General features: G+C 38.9%; 1 protein-coding gene across 1 annotated transcript in view; it reads right to left on the bottom strand.

Annotated features, from left to right (window-relative positions):
• Positions 1-5,741: 5,741 nt before the first annotated feature.
• The window catches only part of LOC127583062 (glucocorticoid-induced transcript 1 protein-like), a 45,367-nt gene continuing 26,422 nt past the window's right edge, over positions 5,742-24,686 (bottom strand). Inside the window, exons 3-8 of the mRNA XM_052038787.1 lie at positions 19,470-19,559; positions 16,694-16,810; positions 15,740-15,883; positions 14,061-14,280; positions 11,752-11,872; positions 5,742-10,221 (exon numbers count right to left, since the gene is read on the bottom strand). Coding sequence (XP_051894747.1) covers positions 9,864-10,221; positions 11,752-11,872; positions 14,061-14,280; positions 15,740-15,883; positions 16,694-16,810; positions 19,470-19,559 — 1,050 coding nt within the window. The 3' untranslated portion in view covers positions 5,742-9,863. The remainder of the gene's footprint in view (positions 10,222-11,751; positions 11,873-14,060; positions 14,281-15,739; positions 15,884-16,693; positions 16,811-19,469; positions 19,560-24,686) is intronic.

The raw sequence follows: 24,686 nt of genomic DNA, 5'->3' as shown, positions 1-24,686 counted from the left end.
ACAGGGTGTGGTGTAAGTGGTTCTGCTTGCTGCTTTGGTCTGTAGGTGAGGCATAGTTCACATGAAGCAGTAGTCTGGCTGATGTCTTGGTTCATTCTTGGCCAGTACATCACTTCACGTGCTCTACGTTTACACTTTTCCTCCTCAAGATTCCCTTCGTGTATCTTCTGGAGCATCTCCTTGTGTAGTGACACTGGAATCACAAACCTGTTCCCTTTGAAAACCATATCTTTCCCTATTGACAGTTCAGCTCTGCATGCCTGATAATCCCAAATACACATTGGCCAGTCATCCTTTGCTGCTGGCCATCCTTTCCGTATTGTATCCTTGAGTACTTACATTGTTTCATCTGCCTCTGCTGCTTTCCTAATCTGCTCTGTTCTATCTGGAGATACTGGGAGAGAGGTGACAATCACGTCAACATAGGCCTGTATATCCGCATTAACCCGTTGGTCACTTTGTCTTGCCGACTGCTCGAGACAGAGCATCGGCAGCAAACATATTTTCCCGGTGTGTAGATCTTCACATCATATTTCTGCAGCTTTATCAACACGCACTGTAGCCTCATGGGACAGTCATCCAGTGGTTTGGACATAATTGAGACCAATGGTTTATGGTCTGTCTCCACTTCAATAGCTTGCCCATAGATGTACTGATGGAATCTTTCACATGCATATGTAGTGGCAAGAAGCTCTTTCTCTATTGTGCATAGTTGGCTTCTGCACTTGTTAAAGCCCTTGATGCATAGGCCACAGGTTGCCATTTGCCATCATGCTGCTGTACAGATCAAGGCCGTGCCAGGATACATCAACTGATATCCTGATACACCTTTCCAGATCATAAAACTTCAGTACGGGCTCTTCAGTTAGGACCCTTTTCAAAGTCTGGAAACACACTTTTTGCTCATGAGACCAAATCCATTCATTTTGTTGCTCAAGGAGCGACCCAAGTGGTGCTGACACTGTTGACAGTCAAGGGATGAACTTAGCCAGGTAAGTCACCGTCCCTAAGAAACGTCTCACCTCCTTTGTTTTGAGGCTTCTCCATGTTTTTAAATGGCTGACATCTTTCTTGGGTCAGGCTCCACTCCCTCTTCAGATATGATATCTATGAAGGTCAGTGTCTTCACACCAAACTCACATTTCTCTATTTAATTTCAAATTGACATTCCTTGTCACATCAAGCACTTGTCTCAGTAGAGTATCGTGTTCCTCCTTGGCGGACCCCCAGATGATGATGTCATCCATCATGGCGTCGACACCGGGTATGCCCTCAAATCATGTGGATGGTTTTATGGTAGACTTCTGGTGCGGACAGGATCCCATATGGCAGCCGAAGATAGCGATATCTTCCTTGTGGTGTTTTAAAAGGACCAGTCTCTAACTTGCTTCATCAAGCTTCATCTGCCAAAACCCAGACGATGCATCAAGCTTGCCGAGCCATTTGGCACCTGAAAACCGGGACATGATCTCCTCCTGTGTTGGCAATTTAAAATGCTCTCTTGATAGCTTTATTGAGATCTCGGGTCTAGAGACATCCATAATGCTCCATTTTTCTTTTGCACAATGACCAGTGAACTCACCCAATCTGTTGGTTCTTCAATTTTCTGTATGACATTCATTCAATGCGTGCTAATTCTTGTTTAAGTTTATCTCTAAGTTGAAATAGAACTTTCCTGCATGCATGGACAACAGGAGCCACTGTCTCATCTATGTGAATTTTGTGTACACCAGGTAAGCATCCAAGCCCTCAAAGACATCTGCATACTCTTCCATGAGTGTTGTGTGGCCATCTTTGGTATGTGAAGCTACTATGAAAACTCTTTTCACTAGGTTGAGCTTTTCACATGCACTCAGACCTAATGTTGGCTGTACTCTTTTCTACAATCAGTAGCTGTGATTTTAAGAGCTGCCCTTTGTGCTTAAAGGTCACCATACAGCCCCCTTTTACTGGAATGTTCTCTCCAGTGTAGCCTGTCACTTAACTTCACAGGGTAAATCTTACTCTTTACTGAGTCTTATAATCATCCATGGATAACAGATTCACCCGAGCTCCAGTGTCAAGCTTGAATGGAATTACTGTCTCATTCAGTTACTACAACAATCCATTCTGTTTTACCAGCAGCCACAGTCTGTACAGAATCCACAAAGAATTCCTCCATTTTCTCATCAACTGTGTGCACCTTTCTCTTGTTAGCCTCAGCTTTGCAGCACCTTGCAAAGTGATTCTTCTTCCCACAGCTACTGCAGGACTTCCCATAAGCAGGGCACATCTTTGGAATGTATTTACCTCCACATCTGCTGCATTTGCTGTTTGAGCCTTCCTCTTTGATTTGCTGTTGCTTTCGGAAACACCTTGTGAGCTGCTTGTTTTCACAGCATGTACTGTTGTGTCTGCTCTGTACAGCTCCTTAGCTTGTGCGGTTTCTGGTGACCTACATATATTCACCACCTTTTCCAGGGTCAAATCTTTTTCACGCAGCAGTCTTTGAGTCCATTATCTGGAATTCCACTAACTATTCTGTCTTTAACTAGTGACTTTCTCACATCTCCAAATTCACAAGACTTACTCAGTGTGAAGCTCAGCTAAGTATTGGTCAAAGCTAACACCTTGTTTCTGGTCACAGGAAAAGAATTTCTCTCTCTCAAATGTGCTGTTTTTACTTGGGATAAAATACCTCAAATTTTTACATCAAGGTGCCCAACTCAAAAATTGTCTCATCAATTTGAAAGCTGTTATAGATGTCCAAAGCATCTTCGCAAATCACATGCAGAAAAACAGACGCTTTCAATTTTTCCATCGTTCCTTCCCACTCCACTAGCATCTAAATATATGTTGAATCGCTGTTTGAAGCATTTCCAATTATTGGCTAGATTGCCAGTTAAATGCATAGGTTTGGGAGGACTTAGCTTATCCACAACAGGAACTCTTGGGAAATCTGGTGACTGCTGAACTTCAGGAACAATGTGCTCCTTCGCCACACCAGCCAGCTTTTTCTGTCTTTTTTTTAAAACAGTTTTTCTTTTGTACTGTCTTTCTCAATTGCACACAGTATTCATTTACTTTCCTTATTCAGACCTCACACCAACTTCTGACACCATGTTATGTTTGTTCTTCATGAGACAAACTTGGCATGGGTTTAACATCTGAACATTTATTAAAACAGGCTGCAACAGACTTGCCAGACAGGCTGGCTGCTTTTCCTGCTCTTTCCAGCCACTTCATGTTTCCCCATGTGACCCCTTGCATTGCCTGCTGGGAACTGTAGTTCTTTATTATAACTACATAATAACACACTACTGACATTTAGTTACAAAATGAGTTACATTTTTGTAATTTTGCCAGCACAAAACTGAAACCTCAACATAAAAAGACCAATGAAAATTTGGAACCATGGAAATGTTAGATTATGTTGTGAATAAGCCAAGAAATATGACCCAAAGATTCATCAGGGAATACAATGTTGTGCTGCAGTGTAGGATTAAATGGTACTCTCTCAAACTGAGAAAGATGACATTTCTCATCTGACATACATTGAGAAATGAAATTCACTTAACTGTAAAACACTGATAATCCAGTTCAATGGTGTTGAACTGGCACATGTTCCAGATTATTGGATTTCACTCATACCACATTTAATTTATAAATTTACCATTAAACCTTGAGTTTGAGGAAATGGGACCCTGGCAAGTTAAAAAAAGGGAGAATGAGAAACAGCACACAATGAATCAGACACCACACCTGGGATTTCTGAACAATTGGATAGCATTAGTGTTTTACTGCAATTCCTGTTTAGGAAAGTCAGGAATATTGGGAAGGGATTGAAGATAGATAGAAAAGAGATTTACATCCATATAATCCTCCCCAAAATATGGTCAGACTCACTAGAAAAATTCATGCAGTGTTAAATTACACCTGAAGTAGTCACTCCCTTCTGCATGCCATGGTGCTCAAGATAAACATTCCTGGGCACTTGCCAGTCATCCTGAGACCATTCCACAGCTGATAGTGGGCCAACTTCATTCTCATTTCTTTAATTTCTCCCTGCTGAGAGGCATCTGGATTCAGGGAAAGAGCCCAATTTAAAAAAACTAGTAAATTTCCTCAGTGTAATCCAACAATCAAAGCCAATTTTTAATGTGGATATTTAACATTAGCTAAGATTCCCAAAATGCATGAAAAATTAGCACTGAAATTTTCCAGAACAGTATAGTGATACTTGGCCCGAACAATGAAATAATTGGATATGCAAGGGCAGTAGTGGTTTGATAGGCAGCTCCTGTCTCTATTGGAAGATTGTAGGTTTAAAAGTAGACAAAAAATCTTAAACAAAAACTCCTGGATGCCGAGATAGAGCTGCAGTGGTATACAGTTACGTTTAGATATGTTAACCTGATGATCCACCTCTCATTGGTAGAGATTTAGAAAGACATGGCACCATTTGAAGTAACATTTCCCCTGGCTTCCTGCTAGTTTTACTTAGCCAGGTGATAATGGCCAAATAATGTGTTTGTGGAAATTGCTAAGTATAAAGTTACTCTTTTCCTATCAAATTGACTACACTTCAAATATTCTGTTCAAAAACATTGTAAATGCAAATCTAAAATTAGTGATGGAGGATAATTATACATAAGCAACTGATTGAACTGGGACTGTTCAATGTAAATATTTTAATAATGGGAGGTGCATTTTGCCTTCTCTGGGAAACTTCAGGTCAAATACAACTAGCATTTAATTGGCAGGTTCCATTGGCAATCAAATGGATACTAATCAAATACTTCCACTGTATTGTGCAATGATGTCATTGATTAAATGTTATAAACCATTCTTATTCACTCAACTGCACTAAATAGTTTGGATTGATGTTTAAAACCAAATAGCTCAATTGTTTCAGCAGCATTGTGCATTTTAACCAGAGCAGAAGTACAAACTCAAAGGTTTGACAAAATAGGGGAAAAACTAGATAGTAAGAAATGCAATGCATATCATGGTACTTCATGATAGGGAAAAATGCATGCAATTTGCAGTTCAGTAGTAGTGCTGCAAATTATAGGAAACCCAATTTGTTGCTCAACACACTGGCAATCAAGGCACCTACTCAAACTTTCAGAGGAAAAGTTGAAAGGAATTGTGCATAGGGAGAATCCAAATACTTATGAGCTGGGTTAAAATATTAGGTTCTACTTTCTAGCCACTAGGGATGTTCAAATTGACAGCATGAAGTCCAATAACTTCATACCTTTCAGAAAATACTTTACATGGTGATGGCAAGAAGATAGCAAGTAGATAGACAGGGGGCAACAAACAGAAAAGTCAACCCAACACAGATGAGAACTTCAGATTATCCTCAGTCCATGTAGTCAAAACGTACCATGTGAAATAATGGATCTTTTCTCCCTTAGAGAAGTGGGTTTGCCATTGAAGACAGGAACTCATAAGCTTGGTCAGAGGCTTCTGCTTGTGGCTCACTGACAAGTTTTGTTCAATAACATACCAGTGAAATGCCTTATTTTTTTTTAAAAAGTTCACAGAGTTGTGATTGATTGCACAAAAGGATGGCAAGATCAGATAAGCATGTAAAAGTCTATGGATTGGACAAAGGAGAAAAGCTGGACTATTTTGCTTCCATGTACATCTACAGTCATCAATAGATGTAGAATGTTGATATCACTGAATGAAAATCAATTGAAGAGTTACACCAAAGTTCATAATCTCCTTTATGCACAACACCAAAAGGTGTCTGCAGTGGAAATTGGCACTTTTATTGGCATTTTCTGAAACTTAACCTATTAAAAAAAACACACAAATCCACAAGCTAAACACAGCTTATGTGGTATACATTTGTCCAAGCTTAATGTTCTGAAACATATGTACAATTGTCAACCAAACCCTCAATAGTGTCTATTAAACAAAATAATTCTACAAAGATATGCTTCCAGGCCAATTCAATTCTTTAAATATAAATCTGTTGTTTCATTAACCAATTTGGCCAGCAATTTCCTTTACTCGTAACATTCATGTGGTGTTAATTATCTGCAGTCATCGTAACAGAGCTTATTCTGATCAACAAATACACTCCAATAGAAAACACAATATAGTCAGAATTTCAGATATCCTTATTTTGTTTCCTAATGCTGATAGACATTTCAATGTGTAACAGAAGGAAAAAAGTATCATGGTAGTGTTTTGATGGCAGAGGAATGCTATGCTACAATGTCTGGCTTCATAAACCATCTTGTTTCACTCAAATTTACTATTTACAAAGATCAAAGATAAATGCTTTGAAAATTTTCATCACTTGATTCTTTTTGAAAGTACATGTTTAACTATATAGAGAATTGTCTGTAGAAAATTGCAAGGTTTTCCCTCCCCCACCCCAACACCACCCCCCCCCCCCCCCCCCCCCCCCCCCCACGAGGCAACACAGCAAGTGATATCCAATTCAGAATTTAAACACATGGCACATGTAAACTAAATCAAAAGTTTAAGATTAAAGCAAGGAGGGAGAAAAATAGTTTTCTACAACATTTGTAGCTGTCAAAGACCTGTCATCTTCAAAAACTTGAAGTCCATGTAACACTGTTACAGTACTGAATTTCTACCACCAGAAGGCAACAGCACTTTTTTTAAAACCAGGTTCCCCAAAAGGAATATTTGTCCATATCTCAACAGCTACCACAAGAGTACAATTTAAAGCCCAAACTTTCACTAGCCCAGATCTAAAGTCTCACTTCTAACCCATTACATTAAAAAAACAGGTTGGGGGAAAAAAGGGAGAGCTACTTTTATGGAGATACTATTACATCACTGACCACAGTACAACTGGTGGAAAAATAAAGCAAAATGTTTCTGGATAAATATGTTCTTAAAAGTAGGGAGCTCTGGAAATAAATCCTATTCCTTGATCATCCTAGAGCTCCCTAGACAGCAGCACTACAAAGCCAAATTTCATTGCAAAGATTGCAATGCAAGGCTGCAGCTCACTACCAACAGCAATGAGATGGGTACCAAACACTAACTCTTCTACAGCACTCATCTCATTAAATGAATTTTAAAAATACAGTAGGCTCCACACAAAAATGTTTAGAGATGGTTTTTGCCAAGCTGAATCAAGCTCCTCCTGTGGCAAAACAAACACCAGGTTATTTTCTCACCACTTCAGAAGGCATGCAAATTCTACCTCCCAATTATTCCCAAGAATAAAGTTTGAAATCTGTTCAAACCAGTTTCTTTTGCAGATTTACTTATCGTACAATACAGCATCAGAGCACACAAGACTACACAATAGAATTAAATGGGACATGACATGTGTAGACAGAACCATATTTAAGAGTTGCACAATATTTAACTTTGGCCTGTACAGACTTCAGAGACAAGCATATACAAAGCCAAATTTCAAATGAAACCAGAACTAAAATAGCAATCCAGACATGTGGTTTACTGCAAGGATCAATTATAATTAACAATTACATTTCACACCCTTAACATTAATGCAGGACATTTTAAAAAAACTGGCAAGCACCTTAAAAATGGCATTCTAGAATCAAAATCTGGACCAGGAAAGTTAGGATTGTGGTGGTAGAAAGACATGGTGAGCAATATAGTTAACCAAGCTTCACCAGAGCTCCAAGTACAAATTTAGTAATTGCACTGCATTATCCAGGATATCATGCCTCTTTCAAAGCAGTGTTGAAGATTTTAATTGTAGACCAATACGCTGCAGCCTACAGTTTAAATTGTGGAGATAGAAAAAAAACTAGATAGCAAAAGATTGCATCAAAACCCAAAATGCAGGCACATTGTACATGCCCATAATAATTCTTTTGAGCATTGATCATAAGTTTGTTCCAGAAACCATTAGCCACACAACCTTCAACTGGAGACATCAAGATAAGAGTTGAAATGCTGGTGCTATTACTTTCACAGGCTCTGTATCAGAATATACCTGTGAATTAAACTGGAATGCAGAGGAATTGAGCAGTTTTTTTTAAATCTGTACACTTTGCTTTTAAGCTAGAGGTTTCAAATAATTATTTTTTTAATACCCAAGTTGGAACTTATGAAGCTAGCCCTTTAAATGGGTACATTGTTTAAATAAATACCAAAAAACTACATTTCTGTATATTTAAGCCCAGATTTATATTAGAAATTAAAAATACAATTCAGTATAAAAAGCATTTGAAACAGTGACAATGAGAAAGTAAAAAGTTAAATACAAATTGCTGTTAGACATAACTGGTGCAAATAGACCTTGTGCTCATTGCTTGTTCCCCCTTTGTCTCTCCCACCCCTTAAGAACCAAAACTTTATTATGGTGCAACCAAATTGTTGAATTATGCCAATACTTTTTAACCTCTGGTTCTAAAGAGTGGCATGGAACTTTTTTCTTTGCATTCATCTCAAAAGTATTTACTTCCAATATTTAAACACTAGTACAGAAATTTCAAATTATTCAAAAATGAATAGGAATTGAGTGCAGAATATTTAGAGAAGTAACTTAACTTCTCAGTGGTTGCATTTAGAATTGCTAACCATAGGAAAAAAAAAATCATACCCAAGGTGTAGGCAAACTCCAGATTATGGTGTTAAATTGCTTGGAGCAAACTAGAAAAAAGGGGTACAAAAAGAAAAAGTGGACAGTAAATATAATCTGTTGTGTAAAACTACAGCAAAGTTCAATACATGCCAAAATACTTGTACACTGTGTCGAGACTTAATTTTATGCTAGCTCATTGCACACAGTTTATATCAGTATAACCTCAATCCCAATTTTACATACGGAAATTGGGTATTAACTTTTAATTAGTCTAGTCACTTTCCACATTTTTGATCCCAATTCATCAACTCCCTATTTGAATTGTTACCCTGATTGACTCAAGTTGATTTTAAAATACTCTCCTACTCTTTTGCAGCAAGATAATTTTGTGGCAATTCATTTTCACCCAGTCTCAATTAAAAGTAATATGAAATAGTAATTTTGTTCAATATCAGATAAACAGGAATTTCATTTCCCTTGTGGCATCCCCATTAATGGGCTTAAGCCATGTCATTATACTCTTACCTACAGAAATAAGGCTTTGAAGCAGATCAGTGTGTGATTGACAGGAAATGTGTACTTGCTGCTAGAGTATACTCACTATTCCAGTATTTCACTCTGCTCAATTGTTCAATCCGTGAATCAATTCTACTCAGACTATTCAACAGTCTTTAAATCAAAAGCAGTTACAAGTCACCTTTCAGTGCTCTACACCACTTAAAATGCAAAACCTAATGCTTTTCATAAAGTAAAGAGCAAGAAAAGTATCCAAGAAAAAAAAGTTCCAATGTGCATCTTTCAATATATAAACAATTTTATTTTCTAAATACTGTAGCAGTCTTGCACACAAGGTACTATACAAGGTTAAAAGCTGACTGAAAAAGTACTCCAGCAGTTACTAGATAGTGGCAGGATTGAATAGTCCTACGTCTTTACATTTTTCTTCAACTTAAGCTTGTGCTTACTGTGACTATACTTGCAACATTTCAACTCAAGCCAAGGAAGAAAATGTACTATTGTAATTAAAATGGTGCAGAAAAGACTAGTAGGCATCTCCAAATTTGTTACCATGAACTCCAATGTGTATAGATGCAAAAAGCAGATGTTTGGTGCTCAATGAATTAACTACTTTCAGCATAAATATTTACAGACAAGTCCCAATAATACTTTGCCAAATTTTCCACGATTGGCCTGTTAACATACCAAACAAACCTGCAGTCAGATAACAATGCATCAACAGCTAAGACAGCCACAATCGGTAGTACTTATCACAAACTTGTTGGTGTAAAGTTCCAGTCAGCTATTTACCTTTCGCAGGTTTACCAGTTCAAATTATTAATGAGCTCTGAAAAAAGGCACCTTCTTCTGTCTGAGCAAGTTTCCAAGGATCAAACTGTAGAGGTTGTTCCTTAGAAAGCTCAAAGTCTGTGGTCCCTGAATCCTCCAATGGTTGCTGGAATGAGACCTGAGTTGTAGACTGGCAAGAAGTCAAAGTGCTCGAAGATACCCCTGTGCTTGGAGAGGTCGATGAAACAGATGCTGGTAAGTGCCTCAATATCAAGTCAACAGTTGGTAAGAGAGGCTTAAGAATATGGACTGGGCAGAAGGCAGAGCCAGTAGGATTGAAATTAACCTTGTTTTTATCTGGACATGAGGACAGCAAAGCCTGTTCAAAGGAAACAGCCCTGGGGGGGGTAGAATGGGGGAAAAGAAAAAAAAATTAATTCAATCATTTAATTGGGAAAGCAGTTTAAACCAGACAGTACTGAGCTTTCATGGTGAAATCTAGTTATCTATAGCTTACATATCAACTTAAACACAAATATTAAAAATCAGAATTATATCTAGGATTTTTTTCCAGAAGTTTACCTTGTTTTATTTTTAAAAAATGAAATCACAACTGGATAGCTGCAGCAAATTTAAAACTAAAATATCACAGCAGTACCTCTACTTTCCCCACACCCCCACTGCCTTACATATTCACTGTTTTACCAAGTTGTAATTCTGCCTTTGTATTTTACTCAAATCTACTCCCAAAACAGATGCACACTTTGGCTAACTTGTGCTGCTTCACCACTTCGTCATTGGAAATAAATGCAAAAATTGGTTTTAGTTAATTTGATGACTTCAAAAGCATCGATTCCCACAAGTTTTGATCCAAAACACTTAAAAATATTCAATATGCATATCACTTCCCCCGATTTTGAACACCATACAACCTGCTCAGAGGGCAAGGTATAACACTGAATAGTGTGCAAACACTTGTAGATCTAAACAGAATTAATCCAGCCTTTCAATTCTATCTCCAGTTAAAGATGCATTGGTCACAGTGACCGTTCTGCTACAATGTGCACCTTGTTACAGTGAGCTACTGAGTTTGGAATTCAATCAGCCTGCTGTTCCATGTACTCTGCACATTGGATTTCATTTGTTTGTTCGTGTTCAAGTGAAATATTAATCCCCATCATAAATCTGCAGACTAAGTTGAGGTGTATAATAAATCGACATTCAATATGGTTGAATTGTTTCTTTATGCAGCAGCAGAATTTTAAAAGGATCATACGAGGGAAAACCTGACACTAGTAGGGCCAAATAGCATGAGGCCCACAATGTTGAATAGAAAGCCTTCAGCTTTTCATCTTTGCCTAAAATTTCATTCCCTTGCCAACTCCATTTAACTAACACAAAGAAGCTCCATCCTAGCTTCACTGTGAAAATTAGGCAAATACTGGTGAGAAAGGAAAGATCATTCAAAACATTTTTATGCCTCAAAATAGGTCATGCAGGCTTCAGACCTTGCATGGCTGGAACAGCGTCACTTGTCAATATTGACTGAACTAGGACAAGAATGCTTTTAGAGAGTGACAGAGCTATAATCTGTATATTAATTAGGAGGGAAAGAGCCCAGACATCTACACCTGCTGCTTCATAAAACTAATAGAACCAAGGGATCAAACAATGCTCATGGGGAAAACAGCAGTGTTATTTAGTCATTAAATTTGAAAGTAAACTCAAATAGATTCATAACAATTGTGTGCTACAAGCCAAACCATCAACTGATGGCAATATTGTGGAAAGTTTAAGTGCAAAATTGCCTTCAATTCAGTTACACAGGAACTCCAATTTGGAACAACTACCAAGTTATTACAACATACACAAGTATTTTTCATGAAAAAGAATGCACTGAATTGTTTTGATGCAAATGTTTTACTTACGGTGTTTCTTCAAATGCAGTCACCCGCTCACAACCTTCTGGAGGCTCCCGTTTGAACACATAGCTGTGGTTTGGTTTGGGAGAGGAAGCATATTTCAGGAGAGGAGAGCTTGTGCCACTATCTATATTTGAAAGAAAAGTGGAGGAATTGGTTGAACAACAGTTTTTTTTTTATTACCAACTAGCTATGGGAAAGTTATGAATGTACATTCTACAAAATCAATAGATGGCAAGCTGTAGTCACACCTGCATCAAGAATGTACTTACTTTTAGTAAAAGTAACATTAAAAATGATAGGTGCCTTTAAATGCAAAGTTTTAGCACCACCACAAAACTGACCATAGATTATATCTTAGCATGTGAAGAACAAACAACTTTTAAAAGTAGACTGCAAGATTAAAAATCATTCATACTGGGACACAAATGCAATGAACTTAAGGAAAATGGAGTAATCCTACAATGACAATGGAGTCCAATCAGCCTGTTGGGTCCACACCAGCTCAGTGGACAATCCCATTGCCTCATTACTCTTCTCATCTGTACTCCTGCAATTTAAATTTTGCATTCTGTCCATCAACTCCCCTCAATTCTTTTTGCCATTAACCTATACCAAGTGGTATTTTACCATAGCTAATCAACTTATCACCACATCTTCAGGATGTGGAGAAAGCAGAACATGTGGAGGAAACCTACACTGGTCAAGAGGAGAATGTGTCAATGCCACACAGACTACATTTGGAAAAATAACAACCATAGGTCCTTTAAGGCTGGATTCACCCACAAAACCCTTTTAGAAGAGTTAATGCTCAAATTATTGCTGGAGTGAAATCCATTCACCAGCTTTTTAAAGTGCAACAAACCCAGAAGTTTCCTTAAAGTGATTTTTGCAGTGTCAAAAAAAATGACATGGCAACTGGAGAGCATAATGCATAAGTTTCACTGACAATCAAGGAATTAGACTTACAATAAAAAGACAAAATTGAAACTATAGTATAATCAAAAGGGTCAGCATTGGGTTGGGGGTCTGAGTTGCATCAATTAAGTGTTTAATTTTTGTATTGCAAGAATAGTTCAGAGAAACTGGCAGCTTGCAAGGGAGTTACAGACATGACTACTCACTTGCAGGCATGGGAAAAGCCAGCTTAGTAATCACTGCAGCAAATCAGTATTCAAAATCAACTAGAGAATTAAAGATTGTGCATGTGTAATATTTAAAGTTAAGGGAAGTGTGTGTTAAAGGGGTTAAACACAAATAATAGCATTTACAATAGCAATTAAAAGAAGAAAGTTGTACTGCTTTGTGGCATTGCCCAGTTTTACCCCACCTTGGTGGGGTTAGGTTGTAGTATCAGGAGGAGCATGATCACCTACCTACTGATGTAGCATAATGGGAATTGCACTAATGCACATTTCAAAAGGCAATGAAGGCCATGTATTTTCTCCAAATGAATGATAAGCAAACAGCCTCAAAAGGAATATCCAGCACTGCCTCAGCATCAAATGGAAGGTCACTGGTTGGGGTAAAATAAGGCAGTGGGCACAAAGCAGTACAACTATTCCTTTAATTGCTTATTATACATGCTAGTATCTGTGTACCAACCCCTTTAAACAATTCCCTTAAATATTACTTGCATGCAATCTTTACCACCAGTTAATTTTGAATACAAATTGCTCTGGTGATTTCATGTGGAGTCAATACATCTGAAGTCTAACACTATTGTTGTTTGTTTGGCAAAGCTGTTTAGTTTAATGTAATTTTGCAACTGACTGAATTCCAATACATTTTTGGATTTAGAATTGAGACATCAGAAGTATTAAAAAATGGAATAAGGCTGAATTGTAGCTTCAAAAGACGTTAGGAGAAAAAGTACGAGGAGCAATTATTCTACAGAACAGCCTTAGGGAAAGATGCAACAAAAGATTCAAATAACTACCAGATGAATATTATATGCTTACTACCCTGATGTGCATCCTTATTCAGTTTACAAATGTTATAGCCCAAACACAGCCAAATCCTGTGAGAAAATGAAAAGTTAAGTCTGATTTGTCAAAGTTTTTTTTAAACATAGGTCTTTAAAACAATCCTATTTTCTGATATACACCAGGAAAATGTAGGATCAAGATTGGTTTCAATAGGTGTTAGTCAATGAACTGATTTGATACAATGCAATGCACAGAATAAATATACAAAGGCAGCAGGAGAAAGCCATTAGTTATACAAGTCAGTAGCAGAGAAGAGGGAAAAGTTAAGCTGCATCTTACAACAAACTATTCAGATGGGAAAAAACTCAAATTTGTCCAAGATCTTACCTTTATCCCGAACAAAAAATGATATGTCTTCAATGATACAAGGCCCCTCTTCCTGGATTCCATTTGGATACGAAGGAGATGGGGATGGGGATGGATATGGAGAAGGACTGCTATAACCACTGGTCTGTTCAAGAGGTACAGGAGATAGGTCACTCTGAGAAATGCTGCTATATCGCTGGGAAGGGAAGGGTGCCCTGTGCCCATCTGGTGCATCCATAATCTATGAAGTAGAAAGGATAAAAGTGAAATTAAGAGGCTGTAAAATCCAAATCACAGCAGCTTTTGAAGAATACAATAAACCTGTTTCACAGATAATTTGATTGAAAAGATCAACTTTTAAACGTAAGACCAACAGTGCATTGTATGTTTTCATCAAGGTATCAAGAGCACTTGGGCTCTCATGTTGGGCAAATTCCTCTCAGCAATTAAGGCCATCAAAACATTATCCAGAATATGTTGGCAGAACATCATGGGCCAAAGGGCCTGTGCTGTAATGTTCTAATAACTCATTTGTGTATGGCTGCAAGATCCACAGTGAAAATGGTACAGGGACTTTATAATGTTTTGAAAAAGGTAGGAAAAAGATAGTTCTCAGCTGCACCAATATCACATTTACAGATCAATGTTTCATCAGTTGATCTTTAAGTCTCCAAATGAATTTCAACAACAATTGATGAATTTTCATTAAATGCCAATTAACCTTCAAAATCTTTTTCATAGCTGACAAAGTATTTTGTAAGCCCAGTCACTGTTGTAATACTAACAACTATAAAAAGTTAGAGCAACAAAATCCCTCAAACAAATGGAAATAAGTTACCAATCTGTTCTAGTAGCAGCACTAGAATACATGCTTTGGTCAGAACCAAGAACATCCCCATTTCAGTTTTACGATCTCATCTGAAAGATGATATCCTGACATGCCAGTTTAAATTAACAGCTCAAGCTTCCAGAACATGACAACTTATGACTTGGCCCAAGAATTTAAAAGTGATACCAACATAATGGCTTTTACATCCAATTGCACAAGGTGAAGATGCCACAGAATAATAATTGATCCAAGGTACTCTCCATCAATGCATTTTTTTTTTAAAAGAACTATAATAAATTTTATGCTCAAGATATACTGCAACCCAAAGCTTTGCATCCCAGCTGAGGTTTTAATAGGGAGGAAACATGATTAATTCAAATCAAAATCAAGTGAGCCTGTTCACTTGAAATTCATAGAACATTAATCTTAAAGGGTATCACAGTCCCAACACATCTAATCTGAAAAACAATCAAGCAGCTTTCCTATTAGTTGCTTAACTCATTCCAAGCCAATTTCTGCAAATCAGTTTGTCCTATCCTGAATGGGAAAGTTGTAGAATGAGAGACAGGCTGTGTCTGTGGGCGTGGAAGAGGAATTTGTGTTCCGAGAAAACAGCCTGTATCACCATTTTCCATTTTGTCATTTCTACATGTTTCGAGAAATGGAGTTGGAAAAACCAAATTGTGTTTTACTTTGCCCCCTCCCCCCAAAATTCTGAGAGTACATTTTATCGTGCACATCAAATTTTTGGGTAGTGATTTGCAAATTCTGTAATGTCTAATTTCTGTTACCCAAATGGCCATAACAAAGGTCACCTTTATACAGGTTAAAAACACTAAATATTCAACTGATTGTTTATTAGAATACATACCCTCAGTAATTCTTTATCTCCAGGTTCTTTTATAAACATCCCTTCAATTTCTTGATTTATTGCTTCCAAGCTGTTCCTAAGTCGTGGAATTAACTTTGTGATAGCGAGGTTTGCTGGCAAAATTGGTACAAACTTGGAAGTTCCCTTTTAAAGATATTTCAATGTTATTAAAAAAGCAATACAAAAAAGTTTAATGAAAAGGTTTGTAGTTTTAAGTGTACACAGCAATAAAGTGATTCATTTCTTCTAACAATGTATACCAATACTCTAAAGCCCTTAGTCAAGTCCTCAAAATAAACCTCTCCCTGGAGATTTTTTTAAAAATATTGTATTAACTTATCAATAGGCAAATTTGATCTTTTAAATATTGTCAAGCCAGTTTTAAGCCTGTGTACTACCCTACATTTAATGCCAAATACAAACAAACAATCTCAGATTTTAAATATTCAGTCAGTCATTTTAAGACACTCAAAATAATCAGTAATACCATAGGGAAGAGATTCAAAACATAATTGATAAACACAGTTTCCCAAATAAAGCTAAATATTGCCATTTAAAACTTGAAATTCTTGCAAACAATGATATGGAAACACTTCAGAAAGTTACTGCAGAGAAAGTGCAAAAACAAATGGGGTACTTAAGTATACTTTTCCCTTATGCAATGCTTCCATTTCCCCCCACTCAAAGCAAACCAAAGATCTACTTCAATTCAGTGTTCAAGATGCAAAATTAAGACTTAAACATGTATTGTTTGCTCTAATACACGTGTTTGAAGATATTAATAGATCAGCATGGACTGAACTGGAAAGTCAAATTCAAGGCATATAATCATCCCATGTCCATGGAGATTCACAACATAAGGGCTAAACTAGTTAAAATATACTAAAATGTACAGCTATTTTAAGCCACAATGGTATAAACAAAGTCCATTCATGACAAGGAATTGCATCTTACTTGCTGTACCAAACCCATGGCAGTATGATCTCCATGCAGTGGTGATTGACGTTCTTTGTCCTTACTATGCCGCTTGCTGAGTTTGGTGCGTTGGAGTTGCTGTCTGAGCTTTGCAATCTGGTTAGATGTCACAAAGAAGGAAAATATTAAAATCCTTCATCTTGATGCCTTTACTTCATGTTGGTGACTGCTAAATATTTTCAAAACAGAAAACAATAGATTTTTGGACATGAAACGGAATTATGGAACACAAACAAAAAAAAAAATTAGGGCAGAAGATTAGCCACAACCTTATGGGAATGGAGGAGCTTCAAGGAAGTTAATGATTTAGTATGTTCATCCTGAATTACAAGTACTTTAATGATATCAATTTGAAAAATTCTTGCACAAAAAAAAAATCAGTATTTCTCAAGTTCAGGAGATCAAAAAGGTCAAGGACCTTTTCTTGGCTTAGATCAAAAAGCCATGGGTTTCATGGTTGTATTATGCAATTGCTTCAATTATTGAAATACTTTGGATTTCATTAAATGAAATTTACAGTTAGTGCAAAATCTGTGCAAGATTGGCAAGTTATTACAAAAACATGGTGACACACTTTGTTATTGCCCTTCTATACATCTAGCTTAAACAACTTTTTCCATTTAACACTCATGATAAATGAAACTTTATGTTCCAGTTTTGAAAGCTTGGCTTGTATTTGGTGAGACACTTCAAAAGTGAATGGCAAACAGGAATTTAAAGTGTGAATGAAGCATATTCCAAGCCTACAAAAACTAATTGAAAACTTTTGCATTAATATCAGAGGATGAGTTATGAAGGGTAGTAGAAATGTAGATTATGCAGTGAGCCAACTTGAAGTGCTCTTAAAAAAAAACATTGTCCTTTTTCAAATGGACCTCAGGAATCCCACTTGATCTTCTGTTCATTTCAACTTTCAAGTTACAATTGCAGGCAGCAGGGAGACAACACAGAATAGGTTTAACTAAGAGCCTATCCATTTCCATATGTCACAATAATTTGCCCATGTTCATGACAGTCAATAATGAAAAGAGTACAAATGGTTTTCAGTTGAAGCCAGAAATTAAAATCAATTGAATTTAGCTGCATTCATATACAAACTCATGTACATGGAACCTTTCTGGAGTTCAGGGTGTACCAAAGTGCATTGAAGCCAATGACATGCTTGTGAAAGTTGCTGTAGGAGCCTGATGAAAAGAGAATTACATTCTCAAACAACTTAAGGTGACCAGATAGTGAGGTTTTAGTGATTTTGATTAAGGGTACAATTGTAAAAAAATCAGACATCAAGGAATTCCCCTATATCCAAAGTTACGGATTTCATGATTCCATCTGAGAGGGCAGACAAGTTTCAGATGAAAGTTGGCATTCAGTTGTGAGCAACTGCTCCATACTGCATTGAAGTGTCAGCCCCAATTACAGGCTTGTCTCTCTAAACTGGAACTCACGCCCATAATAAAATAGTTCAAAAAGCCAGAGTGGCACCACAAAGCCAAGGCTGATTTTGATTTTTGTACAAGCCAAGTGCATCCCCAGATCAAAGATCAGTGCACATCTTGCTATGACTGGAAGGAATTTGAATTTTATACTCAAGTATTGGTCCATTTGGTCCTTCTGTCATGTTAGGAGTCCAAAATCTATAACTGGTGTGCAATACTATCAATATTGCGAGGATTTGACAAAACTTCATTGCCACAAAAATTTTTATTGCACAAATTAGAATATATGCAAGGATTTACTTGGTTATTTATCAATCTAAAAATTACTTTACTGTGCTTTAAGACCATTTCCTTTGAGGAAATGTTGACCATCATCATATTACAATCACACAGAATTCCCAACCAATGCATGTTGACTGCTACACATCTGCAGTTTCATCTTTCCTCCACAACTCAAACTTCCGAGTGCTTCACTGCTATGTATTTTGAAAGTACTGTCAATGCCAATAAAAGGTTATTTACAAAATTTTAACTATAATGTGCTTTACGTCACCATGAGGAAAATGTTTAAGTATATTTTTAATCCATCAAGGAAATGGATTCAGTATCACAAAAGGCAAGTTGTGCTAATTTTGATGCTTTCTCAAAGTTAGCAATTCCTACCATACTTGGGTAAAAGGAGGGTCGAGTGATGCTAGTTTACCCAATGCCTTCATAATATTGTAGATAACAGTTCAGTCATCAGATCAACCAAAATGACCATACAAGACAGTAAATGTGCTATTCATTATTTTTTCTTTTGCAAAATTAAATAAAGCCAGGAAATCCAACAGGTGGCTATTTGACCACATCATGCTAGCTCTAAAGAACTGTCAACTCCATTCTTTTGCTATTTCTAAGCCCTACAAATTTCCCATTTTCAAATATTTATCCATTTTCCTAATGAGATATTAATGAATCTGCTTCCACATTGGTTATGATCTAAAATGCAGTTTAAAAACAAATAGTGCCTCAAATCTATGTCTTTTGTTTACTTGACCTCCTGAGAGTGTTTCACCCCTTTTACTCTTTTCAAAAACCTCTATTTTGGACACCTGTGTAGAAATTCCACAAGTCTATGCTCAAGGGAGAACCCCAGCTTCTCTAGTTTCTCCACAAAGCTCAAGTTTCTTTTACCTGGTACAAACAGCAACTTCCTCTGCAACTTCTCCCAGGCCATTTTTCTCCATTTATAAGTATTGTACAATGTACAAGTAGATAAAGAAATTTAACTTAGGGTTCCACGGGTACAACATCATCTGCATTAGCATACGCCTTACCTCTTTTAGCTGATCTGCACTACCCCATGATGCAGAACGTTTGTGAGAGTTCTTCCTTTTCAGTCCTATCTCATGCCAAGTACTGGGAGTCTGCAAACACAAAAGTCCTTCATTTAAAATGAAAGGAAAATATCATTCAACTTAAAGCTTTTGCAAAGTTTCTACAACCAAACACTTAAAAGAGCAGAGCTGGAGTCAATTCCATAAAGCAAAAATTGCCATTGTATAGTACTTGCTGCAGAAGAATATAAATGCAACATTATCTTGATCTTAAAATAAGAGGATTAGAATCAGTGAACTAGTTATAGTTAAATTTTGTAAACTTTTACCATTAACTTTGAATAGTGCAATTTGCAAGTTTTTGCCCAATAACCTGGAGACAGATGAGATAAAGACAAATTTGCAGGAAATAAAACCTAAAGTTGTTTGTCCAGTTGAAAGACAATTCAAAAGATCAAAAATCAACACTTCTGCAAGCACTAGTTGTAACTTGGATGAATTTTGGATTTCTAAGTGACTGTTGTATCTTGTGGTAGTTAGAACAGAGGCAGTCTCCATTATTATAGAATTGCAATCTGCCAGATAATGAGATATTGTTACATGCTCTATTCCCTCATCTTGGATCCCCAGCATTATTCCTAATTGTTGGAGATTCCACTAGAAAAAGTCTATGGCAAGTCTGGACAAATGCAAGTGTAATGAGTGATGAGCCCCATCTATTTAGCCTCAACTAGGTCTTTGACTGAACAAACTACCATTTTTGTTGACTACTTCAATTCATGCTGCAACCAAAAGGTTTCTTAACAAGAATTGAAGCAATATGAAATAGTGTGTAGTGGGGGGTGGGGGGGTGGAGAGAAAGAGAAGATGAGAGGAAATAAAAGAAGGTCAGCAAAAAAAAGTGCTTTCCAAGCAAAAGCACAAAATGCAAGGGCAATTGTTGAAGCAGCTTACTCTGCTTGCTTACTTCAATGAATGCATGATCAATATAATTTTTCTTGTAAAGTCAATGAATATTTTCCTTTGAGCTCAGAACCATGGTAAAGAAATTGTAGATTTCATCTGAAAATATAGACAATGAAATCTAGAAAGGCAATCTTTGGTTTGAGAGAAAGGACTGCAATATCACAGTTGTATTTCTGCAGCAACTTTGGATCTGCTTTATATGGCAATTTCCTCTGCCATTTTGTAACAAGATAGGAATGAAACTTGAAAACAACCAGCAAAAGCCAAAGTAAGGAAGCAGCATTTAGTAGCATCTAAAATAGCTGTAAAGTACATTACATGAGAAAACCCATTTAATTTTGCATTTCTGGAGGTTCCAGGTTTAACAAAACATGACCCAAACAAAATAAAACTGCATTTACTAGTTTGTTGCAGACTGATCAGAGGGAACAAGAGTTTAAAAATAAAACCGAATGATTTTGAATGATGGGGAAGCTAATTGTTTTTGCTGGAATGTTTAAATCACTTATTTTAAAGACATTTTGAATTAATATTTGTTTTAAAATAGTCTCCCAAAGAGGTCATCAAGAGATGCATGCAGCATGACTGGTTCAGAGTTTGAATATGGGAGGGTAATTGTGTTTGGCCACTACAGAAGTCAGCCAAAACTACCAGGAAAATATGAAGTTAAGCAAATGGTGGTGTGCATGGTGAAGGTCATGAAGGACCAGTACTGCAAACTGTTCTTTCTCAGTCACCTCTTTTGGTACTGACCCAAGGGAAAAATACAAACACCTAATGTTTAATCATTATTATTAACTCTGAAAAGCTGTTTGAATTCAATTGAAGTGTTCAAATTAAGTGTATAGTCAATTCTGGGTAATATTTACAACTAAATTCGCAAAATACTATCTATCTATTCTTGTTAGGTGGCATTTTGTCCAAGGCTAATGCTTCAGACTAGAATGCAGCACTGTAAGACCATATTTCCTTACCACTTACCTGTATACTACACTCTCTAGCTATAAAGCCAATGCATTATTTCTTCCAAGCTTTTACAATTAAAACACAAGCAGTGAGCACATAACTGTTTTACCTAAGTTTTCTTTCACCTGACAAGATTTTTTTTTATATAATATTCAGTATCTACTTCAATGTCTCACTGATGATCTCATCTGTGTGGTAGAACATGTCCAAAATTACCAGCAAACCACCTTTACCCTGTGATTAAAGGGTCTATTATGTTCATATTTATTCAGGACAGTTGTTCAGAAGTGATATTTATATGTGTCAGTCTTGAACATGCCATAATGAATATACTGTAGCGACTCACCATCCGAGCAAGCAAACTGGCTCGGCGGTGGGGTCACGTGTCGTTGGAGCAGCGAGGCCCAAGATGGTGCTGGGCCTTTGTCTTCCGAGTGACAGGAAGAACCTGCGCGCAAGTCTGATGATGTAGCGCATGTGTCATTTCCATTTTTGGTGGGCAGGAACAGTTCCTCTTAAAAAGGCCCACGTAAGGTGGGAAAATAAATCAGTTTTGTTCTGCAATTCATTGACTAGTGTCTTACTTTCGCATCGCAGTAGCAGCCGCTACATTGGTGACCCTAACGGTCCAAATGGATTTCGGACCCACACAATGGACGACAACACAGCAGCCAATGCAGTGGCACTCAAGCTGCCCACCTTTTGGACACTTCGGCCCCGTGTCTGATTCGACCAGGCTGAAGCACAATTCCAACTTTGGCAGATCACCTCCGACTCCACATAGTACTACCACGTGGTCAGCTCCCTGGACCAGGAGACAGCCGCCCAGGTCGGAGACTTCATCCAGTCTCCTCTGGAGGAAGGCAAGTACCTGGCTTTCAAAGACCTTCTTATTCAGACCTTTGGCCTCTCCCATCGCGAACGCGCCGCCTGCCTGCTTCATCTTGATGGCCTGGGGGACAGATCCCCATCGGCCCTGATGAATGAGATGCTGGCCTTGGCTGAGGGACACAAGCCCTGCTTGATGTTCAAACAGGCCTTCCTCAAACAACTACCCAACAATATTTGCCTGCTGTTGGCCAACGCCGATTTCAGCAATCCACATGAGGTAGCCACCCGGATGTCCTGTGGAAGGCCAAATGTGAGAGCGGGTCATGCATCGGCCAAATCACCAGACTGCAGGCCCAATGCCTACCTAAACCAGTCCCAGCAACCGAGCAACACCACCCCAGAAACACAGATGACGACACTGGTGACCAGCTGTGTTTCTACCATCAGAGGTGGGGCATGGAGGCCTGATGCTGCCCATCCTGCAAGTTTCAGGGAAATGCCAGGGCCAGCTGCCACTGATGGCTACAGCAGCTGGCCACCAACACAGCCTCCTATTCATTTGGGACAAGCAGTCCGGGTGTCATTTCTTCATCGATACTGGAGCAGAGGTCAGTGTTTTGCCCCCAACTGGCTGCGACACTCATAGCAGGCAACAGGGCCCTGCACTCAAAGCCACAAAGATACAAACTTTCGGTACCCATACAGTTCAATTACAATTTGGTGACAGCCATTTTACCCAGAACTTTACCCTTGTTGCTGTCACCCAGCCACTCCTGGGAGCAGATTTCCTTCAGCCTGCAAGGGAAGCAGCTAGTGCACTCCAGGACCTTCTAAACCTACTCCCTGGGAGAAGCCAGCCTACCAGCCCCGCGCCTGGACTCAGTTTCCCTGTCTGGCAATGAGTTCACCATGCTCCTAGCTGAGTTCATCAGTTTTGGCACCTCAGTTTACAAATTCGATGCCCAAACATAGGGTGCAGCACCACATCATTACCACAGGGCCACCCCTTCTTGCCCAAGCACGACGACTACCTCCAGACAAACTCTGCCTGACAAAGGAAGAGTTCCGCCACATGGAGGAGCTGGGGATCGTTTGCAGGTCAGACAGCCCCTGGGCCTCCCCCCTCCACATGGTCCCAAAGCTACTGGTGGGTGGAGGCCCTGCAGCGACTACCGCAGGCTGAATGACGCCACCACCCCAGACCGCTACCCCACCCCTCACATCCAGGACTTTGCGGCAAACCTACATGGAGCCCACATCTTCTCCAAGGTGGACCTCGTCCAGGGATACCACCAAATCCCAGTCCACCCTGATGTCGTCCCCAAAACTGCGCTCGTCACTCCATTTGGCCTCTTCGAATGCCATTCGGTCTCAAGAACGCTGTGCAGACCTTCCAGTGGCTGATGGACTCGGTAGGCTGTGACCTGGACTTCACATTCATTTAGATGACATACTAATCGTCAGTTGTGACTGCCAAGAACACCTTTCCCACCTCTGCCAACTGTACTCCCGTCTCAGTGATTTCGACCTCCCTATCAACCCGGCCAAGTGCCAATTTGTACTCGACTATCGATTTCCTCAGCCACGGAATCACCAGCGAAGGAGCAACACCCCTACCCGCCAAGGTAGACACTATCTGCCGTTTTGCCCGTCCCAACACAGTCAAAGGCCTGCAAGAATTCCTGGGGATGGTCAACTTCTACCATCGGTTCATCCCTGCAGCAGCCTGTATCATGCACCCTTTGTTCTTGCTGATGTCTGGCAAGGGCATCGCCTGGAATGATGAGGCTGCGGTTGCCTTCATTAAGGCCAAGGACACCCTGGCAGACACCGCAATGCTGGTACATCCCAGAACAGACGTCCCAACTGCCCTCACGGTGGACACATCCAACACTGTGGTCGGTGGGGTACTGGAACAACTAATTGAAGACTGTTGGCAACCCTTGGCATTTTTCAGCAGGCACCTTGGACCACCTGAACTGAAATACAGCACGTTTGATCGGGAACTTCTACTGCTGTACCTGGTGGTCTGGCATTTCCGGTACTTTTTAGAAAGCAGGCCTTTCACTGACCATAAGCTTTTGTCCTTCGCCTTCTCCAAGGTCTCTGATCCCTGGTCAGCAGCAACATTTGTCCTACATTTCCGAATTCACAACGGATATCCAATATGTCTCCAGAAAGGACAATGTCATTGCTGATGCGCTTTCCAGACCAACCATCCACAGCCTGTCCCTGGGTGTAGACTACACGGCCCTGGCGGATGCACAGCAAGCTGACAATGAGCTGCCTAGCTAGAGAACTGCAGTCTCGGGCCTGCAGACCCAAGATTTCTTAGACAGTCCAGGTCAGCAGACCCTCCTTTGTGACGTTGCAACAGGTCAGCCCTGCCCTATAGTTCCTGCAGCCTGGCAGAAATGCATTTTTGACTCTGTACATGGGTTGGCACACCTGTCC

Source organism: Pristis pectinata, chromosome 25 (assembly GCF_009764475.1).
Source record: "Pristis pectinata isolate sPriPec2 chromosome 25, sPriPec2.1.pri, whole genome shotgun sequence".
Lineage (NCBI taxonomy): Eukaryota > Metazoa > Chordata > Chondrichthyes > Rhinopristiformes > Pristidae > Pristis > Pristis pectinata.
The sequence above is the reverse complement of the archived record's forward strand: the minus strand, read 5'-3'. Positions and strand labels throughout refer to the sequence as shown.